The 12,408-nt window shown below is 36.6% G+C and overlaps 1 protein-coding gene across 1 annotated transcript; it reads left to right on the forward strand.

Annotated features, from left to right (window-relative positions):
• The first annotated feature begins 21 nt into the window (after positions 1-21).
• Positions 22-9,639, forward strand: LOC122082436 (hydroxyproline O-galactosyltransferase HPGT1-like). Its single transcript, XM_042649995.1, has 12 exons — positions 22-367; positions 686-749; positions 1,057-1,106; positions 1,433-1,626; positions 5,667-5,730; positions 5,814-5,883; positions 6,758-6,881; positions 8,020-8,107; positions 8,220-8,270; positions 8,666-8,737; positions 8,854-8,969; positions 9,093-9,639. Exons 1-12 carry the CDS (start codon positions 255-257, stop codon positions 9,113-9,115), a joined length of 1,029 nt encoding a protein of 342 aa, XP_042505929.1. The 5' UTR covers positions 22-254; the 3' UTR covers positions 9,116-9,639.
• Positions 9,640-12,408: the final 2,769 nt, after the last annotated feature.

Below are 12,408 nucleotides of genomic sequence, written 5' to 3' on the forward strand. Positions count from 1 at the left end.
TCGTTGAAAGAGTTCCAGATTTGCCTTTGTCTATTGCTATTGAAAGTTGCAACTAAAAGAATTTCTCTCTCTCTCTCTCTCTCTCTCTCTTGCCTGTGTCTGCTATTAGATTTGAGTCCGAAGCAATCTCGAGATCCCTGTGAGAGGGATTCTGTTCAGAGCTCGAAGCATTTGGATCGATTCCGAGGCAAATGTATACTGCCTGAAGATCTGTGAATTCCTCTTTGTGTCCATTGTTCAAACTGAATTGAAAGATGCAGAGCCGGGGATCGAGTAACCGGCTTTCTGGTATGGTTTTTCGATCCCGGATTTCGTCTCTCATGCTTTCGATGTTTGCAACAATAGCTTCAGTTTACGTGGCAGGCCGGTGAGTTTCTGGACTTTGCCTCTCTCTCTCTCTCTGATTTCCATTTTGAATATCTCTGTTCACTTTGTTTCCTGTCTGTTAGGTTTTCTCTGTGGTCATGATTGCATTCTGATTAAATTTGAGGGTTTTGGGGGTGGTTTTGGATTATGGTGCACGAGTGGTGTGCTTTTTGCTTGATATAGTTATATAGTTATATACATTTTCTTGTTCTGTTAATCCGTTCTGCCCCGCAATCAGATCCGTTTTCTCCTTACCTACCCCAACCCCCTTCAGAAGAAAAATTCAATCTACTGATCTTGTTTTTAATGTCTCTGATAGACTATGGCAGGATGCGAAGAACAGAGTATACTTAATTGACAAGCTCGATAGGGTAACTGGTCGGGTAATGTCGCTTTCCTTCATCTAGCAATTTTATTTTTAAACAAATGCATTTATATGCAACATGTGTGCGTCTTCATTTGATCCCACTGTATACTGGACCACCTTCTTCTGGGTAGCCTATACCAATAGATTCAAAACAAATAGATAGTTACAAACATATATTATACCACTTCCGTACTGTCAAAATATGCACCCTGCCTCATTGCTGTAGAAGTCGGGAGTATCCAACCCAGCTTATGGGCTTCTTTTTTTTTCTAGCAGTCCTCAATGGAATAGTTTAAGCTGACTGTGTTCTGTTCTTTTTTCAGGGGCAGTCAGCTATATCAGTTGACGATACACTGAAAATCATTAATTGCAAGTAAGCTGACTATAGGTTCTGTCTCTGTTGGTTAATTTTGGAGTCAGAATTGATTTCACAAAATTTATGCAAAACCATCTTTTGTCTTCGCTTTTTAATTTGGAGGAGATATATAAACTTTGTGGAAAAGAATGCTTTGTCGCGTAGGGACCAATGGGGGTGCACATGGACATCAACAGGGGATGGGTTTATTGGTTTCGTAGGAGTGGGGGTGTCATTTCGCCATCCTTTGTGTCTGAGCACAGGGGCCTCACAACCAGGGAGCATTCATTTCCCCATGAACTTTATACAGGTTTTGAATTGCTTAAGGATTTTTACATTGTCAGGGAACAGCAGAAGAAGTTATATGCCCTTGAAATGGAGCTGGCTACAGCCAAACAGGACGGTTTTGTTTCAAGGTATGTAACAGAGAGAAATGGGACTCATTCTAAGAGAAGTTTGTTAGCCGTGATAGGAATTTTTACAAGGTTTGGCCACAAGAACAACAGAGATGCTATCCGTAGGGCATGGATGCACACTGGTAGAGTGCCTTCCCCTTTGTGGACTTCTTCCTTTATTTTCTCATTATGGTACAATGCTGTTTTTACTTACATAATAGCCACCACATCTTTTTAGAGGTGCAACTTGGGTGGGTTGGGGGCCAAATGGTCACCCAAACCCTAACCCCAAACTGAGTCTGAGCTGGGTTAGCTTGTGTTCGAGTAACTTTAGACGTGTTTTGTCTTTGAATTGAACTTATGGTATTAAAAAATGTTAAGAGGATAGTATGCATTTCAAATCATGGTGATAACTAAAAGCTTGTTAGAAAGTCAAGGAATCAATGTGCATGGATTTGCACACACACGAGCGATTCAATTGCGGTTGGTTCAGTGTACACGATATCTCAACTGGGGCAAGGGCTTCTTGCTACAGTAGCAGCTAGAGCTGATTAGCTCCCAGTAACGAAGAATAATCCCAAACCAGGGAAAATCTAGTGGGAGATTAACCCAAACACGATCGTAGGAATGGGGGAGCTATCAATAATCTCAGCAATCATTACAGAATACTTGAAACTTCAGCTGATGGGTTAGACTAGCTGATGGAACAGGTCTGCAAAGTTTGAATGAAATCAGTTAATTGACTTGTACTTTTCAGAGGATTTCTACTGACACTAACAAGCTTGAAAGTAGGAACAGAGTTGATGTATTGAAGAGAAATTTCAAAGATTCAGAAACAGAATATTAGAGTAAATAAATCATAATTTGAAAAGGGTGTATCCAGTGCACGAGGCTCCCACCTCTCTGGGGTCTGAGGAGGGTCATAATATATGCAGCCTTACCGTTGCATCGTGGAGAGGCTGTTTCACAATAAATAAATCATAATCTATTGAAATAAATTGAACTCATTCTAGCAGAATTTTGCAGGTATATATAATCATAACAGAACTGAAAAGTTGAACAGAACAGTATAGCCACAGGGCAGTACGGTTGGACAAATCTGACCTGAATTTCTAACAGAGAGATAGATAAAGGATGGATAACCGGTTAGGAATCCACTTAAACCTCAGACTAGGAATCCACCAAATTGTGTTTTTTGGCTTTGGCGAGTCGAGACCATAGGCGATAATGGAAAAAGACAATATCTCGCTCGAAATCTCGGTTTCTCACCGAGATTTTGGTTCATTTCTTGGTTTCGTTTTGAGTTGACTCGACCAAGTCACATGATGTTTTAAACCCCAATTCGATGAGATTTCTCACCTTTCTCGCTAGATTTCGCCTGTCTCACCCTATTGTGAAGAAAAATCCCACAAGACTTTGTTTTGGTGCTTCTTCTTGCCAAATCTCACATCTACATTAGAGATTATCAACTTCAACACTTGAAGATGAAGATTAACATTTTTTTTATGTCTTTTAATTCTTTCTGCTTTTTTAAAATTGTTTTACACTTTTACATGAATTAGATGTTTTCTAGAAGTATTAGATATTGTGTGAAATATCCTAAGGTAAACCTATGCCATAGACTACCAACCGAGGTTCTGAAGTCAAAATACCATTTTGGGTTTAATTTTAAAAAAATAAGATAAATCTAATGTTTCCACTGTGTTTAGAAGGCCTAAGTAGGCTAGATGACAAGTTTCAGGGACTAGCTTTGTCATATGGCCACCGAAACCCATCCCCGAGTTTTCCCTAGTTGTCTAGTCCAAAAATACATAGTTTCGCTGAGATCTCGACAGGACTCAGTTTTTTGGCCTGGGCGAAACCAAGACCTCGAACCTTGGTCCCTGCTCTCCCTACCATGACTATTATGGTTGTCTCCATTTTGCAGTTGCAAGCCCCCCTTTTTGGTTTGAGTTTTCTCTTCCTATGTAGTTACATGGTATTCCTTGTAATCATGTTTGCTCCCCATAGCCCCATGTAACTGATATGCATAATTTTGAATAGATGACCTCTGTTCAACACGTATTGTGTACCAAACTATATTAGTGTATGACATGTGTACTTACACGCATGATCTTTGTTTAGTAATGCTTGATCTCCACATTGTTAGAAACAGGCTGTTATAGTAATCGTAGACCTTCCAAGAAATTGCTTGAAATAACTCTGTTTTTTATCAGATATGAAAAGACTCTTAACTGAAATTTTTTTAGAAATCATAGTAAACAGACACCATGTTGATATTTTAGCCAAAACTTTCTTCGATCACATTAGACTTATGAGCTCTTGGCCTGATAATACCAAAGCAAATAAAAAAACAAGCTTGTACTACCCAAATAGGGGCTAAAACGGTACAGCATGCAAAATTAATTGTTTGGAGTTACTATGATCTCAACGAAGCCTTTTCCCAGCTAAATTTTGTAAAATTACGAACTCAGTAATTTTATGGCTCTTAACATAGTTACTTTTGATTGCTGATAAGATCTTTGTTTCCTAATTATATATCAACTCGTTGGCCTGATCTGAACTATTTGGGAAGGTTATAGAAGTGATTCTGTTTTAAGGAAAATGTGGAAGCCCTTAGGACCCATTTAACAATCATATGCCCATCTCATGTTAAAACTGGGAAAGGCATGTGATTTCCCAAATTATCTCATGTGCTTTTTCTTGGGCCAATGGCAAGCTTGCATTTGGTGAGCCCCTGCATCAGCCAACCACTTTCTTACCTTATTGTGGAGGGAAGCAATGTAATTGAGGTCATCATGCTAGTCCTGCATGGTGTTCAACATCTTGTGGAACCCAACTGGGTTTTCAATTCTTGTGAATTTGCACCCGGGGGGGGGGGGGGTTATCATAAGCTCATATGTTTGTATGGTTATTGGTGAATTTTAGATGTGGAGAGGCCCCTTGGAATATGGCATTTGCAGATTTTTTGTGAGGCTGTAAAGGTAATAATGCAAGACTGCAACTATAGAGGAAAACTATTCAGAACCATGATATATTGGATGTATTGAACCCCTTCTTCCTTTTTCAGTCTTCTGTGTCCTTTTCTGTTCTAATGAATTTATCTCTGTTATCCATGAAAAAGTAAAAGAGAAGGAAGATAATTGATGGGGAACATGCATAAAAATGTAAAATTGAGGCTAAGGGCTGGTATTAAAGTGATGCACAAACTGACGAATGCAGTAATTTCTTCATTCATGTTCCCCTTGGGCATAGCTTAAAGTATCTCCGATACGATATGATACCCCTTCAATACAAATCTTAAATTTAACTGACCGATACAATGACCGATACCGATTCTTTAATCTTTGATCTTTAACATATCTTAGCGTATCTCCGATATAATACGAGACCCTCTGATACACATCTTAAATTTAGCCAACCGATACGGCGACCGATACCAATACTTTAATCCTTGTCCTTGGGCCCTTATCTCTTGCGATAATTAAAGGCTTTGTGCTTGTGACTTGAAACAGAATTGAAGAAGTCAGTCGAGTTTTGATGTCATGCGTTTTTGTTGTTTTAGGCATGCTTTGTCTTTGCTTCAAGTACTTAAATTTAATTGAGACTAACAACTTATTCATCCAAAAAAAAGAATTTTTTTAATTGAGACTGAATGATAAAATCCAAGTTGGGTAGCTCGTGCTACTAGTAGAGTTGGGTTGAGCCTACTAGGTGAATGTTGAGATTAAACAGCAAATCCTTTCCTGGTGAGATAGATAGTTCTAAAAGTCTGAAAACAATATATGTTATTGAAAATTGTTCAACTGAGTATTGGTTTTATTTCCTATTTGTTTTTTTTCAGGCTCACATATTTCAATTTATAATTCTATGATGACTTTCATGTGAATATTGATGCCAAATGCCTTTAACAAATCCCCAAGGTTACTCAGTTGTTTTCCAAATCTATTCAAAGTTTGGGGAAAGTATATAGAAATCTTTGATTTGGTACTAATTAACCGTCTTCAGTCCTTAGTCCCAGTTGAGAACTTACACACCTTTTAAATTTTTGTCAATTCCAATTGTAGACAACTGACATTGATAATCTGGAAGAATAGATCTCCTCATCTTGGAAGCTTGTAGCTAGCACTATTTGTAGACATTTCCTTTGAAAGAGTACTAAACAGTAAACATAATACTGCAGGTGCAGCTTTGAAAAAACTGGAAGATGAGAGGGGCATTGTCGTTCGATTTGTAATTGGAAGAAGGTTTCTTTTCTTTTCGGTAGCAGAATATTTCTAATTTCTGGTCAGAACTCTGTTTTTTTAGTTACTGGTAAATTAACATGCAGTGCAAATCGGGGAGACTTGGATAAAGATATTGACACTGAAAATAGGCAGACCAATGATTTTATTATTCTGGTACGTCCAAGTGACTGTCAAGGCTGTTCAATTTTCAATATCTTTAGGCTGTTAAGCAACGTGAATTTTTTTTAATGTTATGCAAGTTGGACTTAATGCAAGTCACTTAAGAATTGGACCCATTAGGCAGACACTTGTGGAAACATTAAATTACTTTTAAGCAAGAGATACTGTTGAAAACTAGATTGGCAGATGGTTACATACATTGGAAGCACTTTCGTACTTTCCTCTTTCTCTCTTTGATTTTATCTAAAAATCTAATATAGTGATATTTTATTAGTTCGGAAGAATCCTGAAAACAAACTTGGTTTGATACAGATCCAAATCCCAAGAGTAATACAGGAGTATCCATGTTTAGCATATTTGAATTTGGGAATAAATTGAAACATGAAAAAATTGGGTATAGTTTGATTTGTGAGACTTTGGAAAAGAGGAAAAATTTTGGTAAAAAAAGAAGCAGAATACCAGAATGGATGAATATGGGTAAATTTTGAATCTTGAAAAAATTGGACTATAAATAAATTGAATTCTTGTAAAGATCCAAATTGTTGGACTGAATTATTCTTGGAAAATATATTTAAGACTTCATTATTTTTTGGGCTGGATTATTCATTTTCCAGTTATTTTCAGATTATTCATGGAACCCTGGAAAAATGGGAATTTTCTTAAATATTTAAGTTTGATAGGGGGGTTGGGGTCAACTTTTTATGGACCAAACTTTTTCTGCATTGTTAACAAATTTTTTGATAATTGTCTTTATGTTTCATAGGATGATCCCAACTTGTATCCATTAGAAGCCACCAGAATGTGAATGACAATGCTTGGTACCAAATAGGCGTTGTATGATAGCATCATCTTTTTTTCCTTTTTACAGGATAATCATGTCGAGGCACCAGAGGAGCTTTCAAAGAAGGCAGAATTATTCTTTGGTCATGCTGTAGATACCTGGGACGCTGAGTTTTATGCCAAGGTTAATGATGATGTTTATGTTAATATTGGTAAGAACTAATATCTCTTTTGTTGAAGAATAGAGTGGATGTTGTGGTCATGTAGCCAAATCAGTTTCTAAAAGCATGTCTATAAACTTATCTAGTGTTTATGCACTTCAAAAGTATGAATACTGCATTCACGTCTGACAGGGTACCTTGACGTCTGAAATGATGTACCAAGTGTTGAATTTGACATGAAGTTTGGAATTCTGTAGGGACAATTAGGCATGAATTTTCTATAGGTTTAACAATCAGAACTTTTAAAGAGAAATTATGGAAGTCAGGTTACTTGCAACCATTGGTTAAAGATGCAGGTAAGTGAAAAAATAGAAAGTATAGGAACAGAAATAACAATGAAGAAGAATGTAACAATGAGAAGAAAAAACTAGAGATAAGAATAAACCCTAAGTTTCCATGTTTGAAGATTCATCCGTCACAACTAATCTCCTCCCAAGGGGCGGAAAACTTATAGTTTCCCTTATATATATGCTGAATTAAAGGCTAATGACAGAACTACTCTGACTTCAGTGAACTACTAGGACCATGTCTTAACTTGACCAAAATGAAGACAGTGAAAGAATTAGGTGTCTTAAGCGTATAGTATGCATAGGCTGTACTAGTGATAAAACCAATTTTTTTTTTCTCACTGAAGAGGAACATCAGCCTTTTTAAAGAGCAGTTTTTTATTTTTTATTTTAATGAATCATTACGTTTAGGAACGTAGGTCTCTCTCCTTGAAGGACATCTTACTGGCAATGAGTTCCAATTGGCAAGAAGAGTTAGCAACTTCTGCCTTTTGCATTGTGCTTGCAATTGTAGGAAGGAGAGAAAGTGAAGAGTTTCAGAATGTACAGAATGATCTGAGGCTGCATTTTTTTGTAAAGGGCTACAACATGTGAATAAAGTTTCTGTCACCATTTTCTAACAAATATCATAGAAAAGAAACACACAGAAACAACACTCACTTGCTTTAATGAATGGATAACTGTTCTAATTTTTTCTGCCTTATCCAGAAAATTTGTTTGTAATAACAGCAGTACTGCAATAAGTGAAGAATGATGTTAACAAGAGCATTTCTTCTAGCAGTTTGTACCACTGATATCTGATTGTAGTGCATTTCCATTTTTTTTTTTCCCTGGTTTTACAGACTCCCTGGGTGCAATGCTTTCTACTCATTTGGACAAACCTCGTGTTTATATTGGGTGTATGAAATCAGGCGAAGTTTTCTCTGAACCGTGAGTTTATTATAACAGTGTTGTTTAGAAGCTGAGAAGGAACCTCATATATTTGACTTCATTTATTTATTTTTATACTCAAAACTTTTTATTGTTGACTATATATATACAGGAGCAACAAATGGTATGAACCAGACTGGTGGAAATTTGGTGATAGGAAATCGTGAGTGATGACTGCATTGATTTTTCCTCTTAGCATATTCTGGAAAAGGAACAATAATCTCTTGTCATATAATCCAAAAAAGACTTCAAAACTATCACAATTGGAGAAGCAATATAAAATGCCTTTGGTTCATAATTTACTAGAACTTGATAATGATCTCCAATGTAGATCTCTTCAATTAACACAGAGATTTCATATTTGCACAGTGTTGCTGAAAGAACTTTCACCTATGAAGAAACACTAGTTGCATAGCATAAGTTTTGTTCATAAAGCCATTGGACCATAGATCCAATTTTGATTCTTTTGTAGCTTGTGAACGACTTTTTTCTCCTTTTTCCAGTTTGTCCTTGAAGCAACCTAATTTTTACCAGAATTAAATTTGTTGCATTTAACAGATACTTTTGTCATGCTTCTGGTGAGATATATGCTATATCTCGTGCATTGGCTCAGTTTATTTCTATAAACAGGTAATCCTTTTCTTGTGATGGGAGGGGTTGGCTTCCCTGTATATTGAGTCCTGCATGCCTTCTCTTTCTAACAGATCAGGTCTATTCTCCTTTTCCTAATGTCTTTGAGTTGGCAGGTCTATTCTTCGAACATATGCCCATGATGATGTGACTGTTGGATCATGGCTTATTGGTCTCGATGTAAAATACATGGATGAAGGGAAGTTTTGCTGTTCATCATCATGGTCTTCAGGTTTTCTCTCTCTCTCTAGGTTTCGCAGTTGTCATTGGTCCCTACCATATCAGTGGGGGTAATGGTGGGGGCTTGTGAATTGAACAATTTTGAGGGAAACTGAAAATACCTTTCATATTGCAGGTGCTATATGTGCAGCAGTTTGATTGTATCAGTTCAAATTCAATTGAAAATGTGAATCAAATGGCGGATATTTCTGTAAATGGTTCTAGATCAGAGCTAGTCTCAGATGTCCAGTAGATATCAAAGAAAATAAATCCACATTCCCCGATCTAGAAAAGGATCTACCATTCATGACTTTCGGAAGATTGGGATGAGCTACACATGGGTGGTGATTGTTAGAAGCCCAGCAATGCAGGTAACGGAATCTGTTTCTCACAAATTTTAATGGATCAGGGAGGAAGGGGTTTCTTTGTGACATCGGCATCACCGTATTTTTTTTTTCTATATAAGGATATTTCTTCTCCCTTTTTCTTTTTCCCTAGTTAATGAGGGAGAAATTATCATTCATTCTTTATTTTTAATACCTTCACAAATTTACCAGTGATAGAAAGAAAGTTCCGTTTATTTCTGATTCAAACAAAAACTTCTTTCCAATCTCAATGAGAGTTCTGTAAAACTGCCTTCAGGTTTATAGCATATCAACAAATTTTATTTTTTTGGTCTTCAACCGTGAACTGATTTGGCCTTTCTTACTCTTGTAAATATGGAATGTCCTATGGGCAAGCCATTGTGCAAAATATTTTTGATTAATCCCACTCAAATAGATGGCTTGGAATCCATTGTTAGAAATTCTTTCCCAAGGGTTTTCAAGGGCACCTTTTGATAATAATACATGGAGAGGGTAAGCAGTGTATACCTTTTTCACTCGTTAAATTAGGCCGCCAAGCCCCCACAGGACTAAGAATGTTCTTTATCACCCATGGTGAAGATTCACCATGGAATCTATATCCTATACTCTATATAGTACGGTGGTGGATTAATGATGACATAAGAGTTCGACATAGGGTTGCGTCACCAATGGAGAGGAGATTCTCTCCTCTATGGGTGAAGAAAACTTAATACTTATTTTTAACTCTTTAATGAATCTAACATCTATGGTAAAGAAGCCTTTTATTCTTTTTTCCATTTTTTGGCAAAATTTTTCTATCAGTCTCTCTCAACTGAAAGCCGAACAGTGTTCTTTGGAATCCATTGTTGAAATAATTTTCCGAAGGTTTTCTGGGGCACTTTTTGACAATACATGGGAAGGTAACCATTATTGTAAGATCCATCCCATATACTTTTTTGTTTATTAAATTAGACCTAATTTCACCTATAGTTAAGAGAGAACGTCCTCACCATGAAGATCAGAACCTCTAACTAACACGGGAAAGAGTAATTTCAACTATAATACAAGGATGGTAGTCAATAATAACATTACCAGTTGAATAGAGATTAGAAATTCATTTTTTTTTTTTGGGGGGTTGGGGGGGTGGCAAAGTCTATTTTTAGGTAGGCTTCCTTAGAGAGATTTGTTAAGCAGGTCTCAGATTTTTCAATGTTGCGTCTTGAGCTCCAGTTTAATTCAAACTTCGACAAGTGCGAAAAGGATAAGGGGATCCTTCAATCGTCAAAATTATAGTTCTATCTTCTCACCATGGATCAAGTCGTCGGTTATATTGGCCGACATGTATCAGTATTGCTAGAGATCAATATCAATATGATAACAATATTTTTTTTCGTTCAATCCTAGATCCATACAGTCCAACACCAAACCAATATGACATACTGGCATCAATATCGCCAAAGACCGATACAGTCTCAGATACTGATACCTATAACCTTGCTTCTCATCAGGGGAAGCAGAACCAAGCCTCGCTTCAAAACCCTCTGCATACTTCACCAAAAAAACAAACCATCTGCATTGTGGAAGATTGTGAAAGGAACCCTTCACGATCTTTGATGGGAAGGGAACTTTCTGATGGCTCGAACCACCTTCTGATCCTTGGCCCGAAAGAAGTAGCCCTCTCATCAACGGCTGTGGCCCTTGGGTTGTCCTACTGAGGGCCCAGTTTTATTTGTGGGACTCAGTTTCTCTTCATCCATCCTATATCATTCTCTGTTTTAATGGGAGCAGGGATTTTGGAATTTGGATCATGAACTATTGCATGTGGAAGCATGGTTTGAAGAATCGGATCAGAATTGCCTTGATCATTCTGTTGATCAATACTCTAACGGTGGATTGGTATGGATGAAGGGTAAAATAGTTTTAAAAATAATTATTTAATTAAAAGCAAAGGTATTTCATCCATTTTTGGTCAATCTACATTGATATCAGCCTTGACTGATCCCATCCTCGTGAATTCTCAAACCTAATGTGGGAGTTAAATGACAAACTCATAATTACATCATCATTCTCTTTTCACCATGATTTCAAGTATTAGTCTCGTATTGTCTGTATCAATTGTATCAGATTAGTATCGACTGAGACCAATCCTCGATCCTTTACTGATCTGGATTAGTCATCTGTATCGTTTCAGGGGTAAAATAGTAAAAAATTAGTACTTTTTAAAAAAATCCAAAGGCAAAACTAACTAATACCCACTGATCAAATCCGATCCAAATTGGTATACCGATGTCAATATTGATGCCATCTCCTAAATTCATGCTTTTCACTCTAGCCAAAGGAAAATTTAATCATTGTCACGGGTTCTCACATATGACAATACCTAATGAGGATTTTTTTTTTTCTTCTTTCTTTTGCTAGAAATATAGGATAGTGTTTTCTATGGAAGAGTGCAGCCTCCGTCACAATTTATCTCTCTCTTCCTCCCATATGAATAGAAGAGAGACAGCTTGTGAGAAGAGCTGACGAAGTTACACTCCCCCACATACGACACTGCCCGTCATCTAAAAATATATGTCTAATGAAGTTCAATCTTCATTCATTATCAGCAGTGTTTTTACATTTTTATTATTGAAAAAAATTAGTAGATAATTGATCGAGGACCTAACACAACCTACCTTACAAATTTGCAAAATGACTTAATACTCAATCCCTTTTTTTTTCTTTTTCTTTTTTTGTTTGAATTCACATAATTAAGAATACGGAGGATAGGAATGGGAAAGAAAATGGATTAAATTATAATAACACATTTCATTCACGTAGCTTATTTTTTGTCACATGAATTAACATGTCAAATATAGTGATTTATCTCAACTTTATGGTCTTCTATGAATGAGTTTTTTCAATAAAGTTTGGAAGTTATCTCGTCATATATAGTTGATTGAAGGATTTTAATTCACATCAACCCATACAATAATTTGAGGATGTGGACAATACATTCTCCATATCAACAAAATTAAGAAGCCAATTAATACCATTATCTTTGGTAATCTTCAACATTGGGCAACAAATATTTTTCTAATCTCAACAGATTTTGCTTGAAAAATCACA

Source organism: Macadamia integrifolia, chromosome 6 (genome assembly GCF_013358625.1).
Source record: "Macadamia integrifolia cultivar HAES 741 chromosome 6, SCU_Mint_v3, whole genome shotgun sequence".
NCBI classification, from domain to species: Eukaryota; Viridiplantae; Streptophyta; class Magnoliopsida; order Proteales; family Proteaceae; genus Macadamia; species Macadamia integrifolia.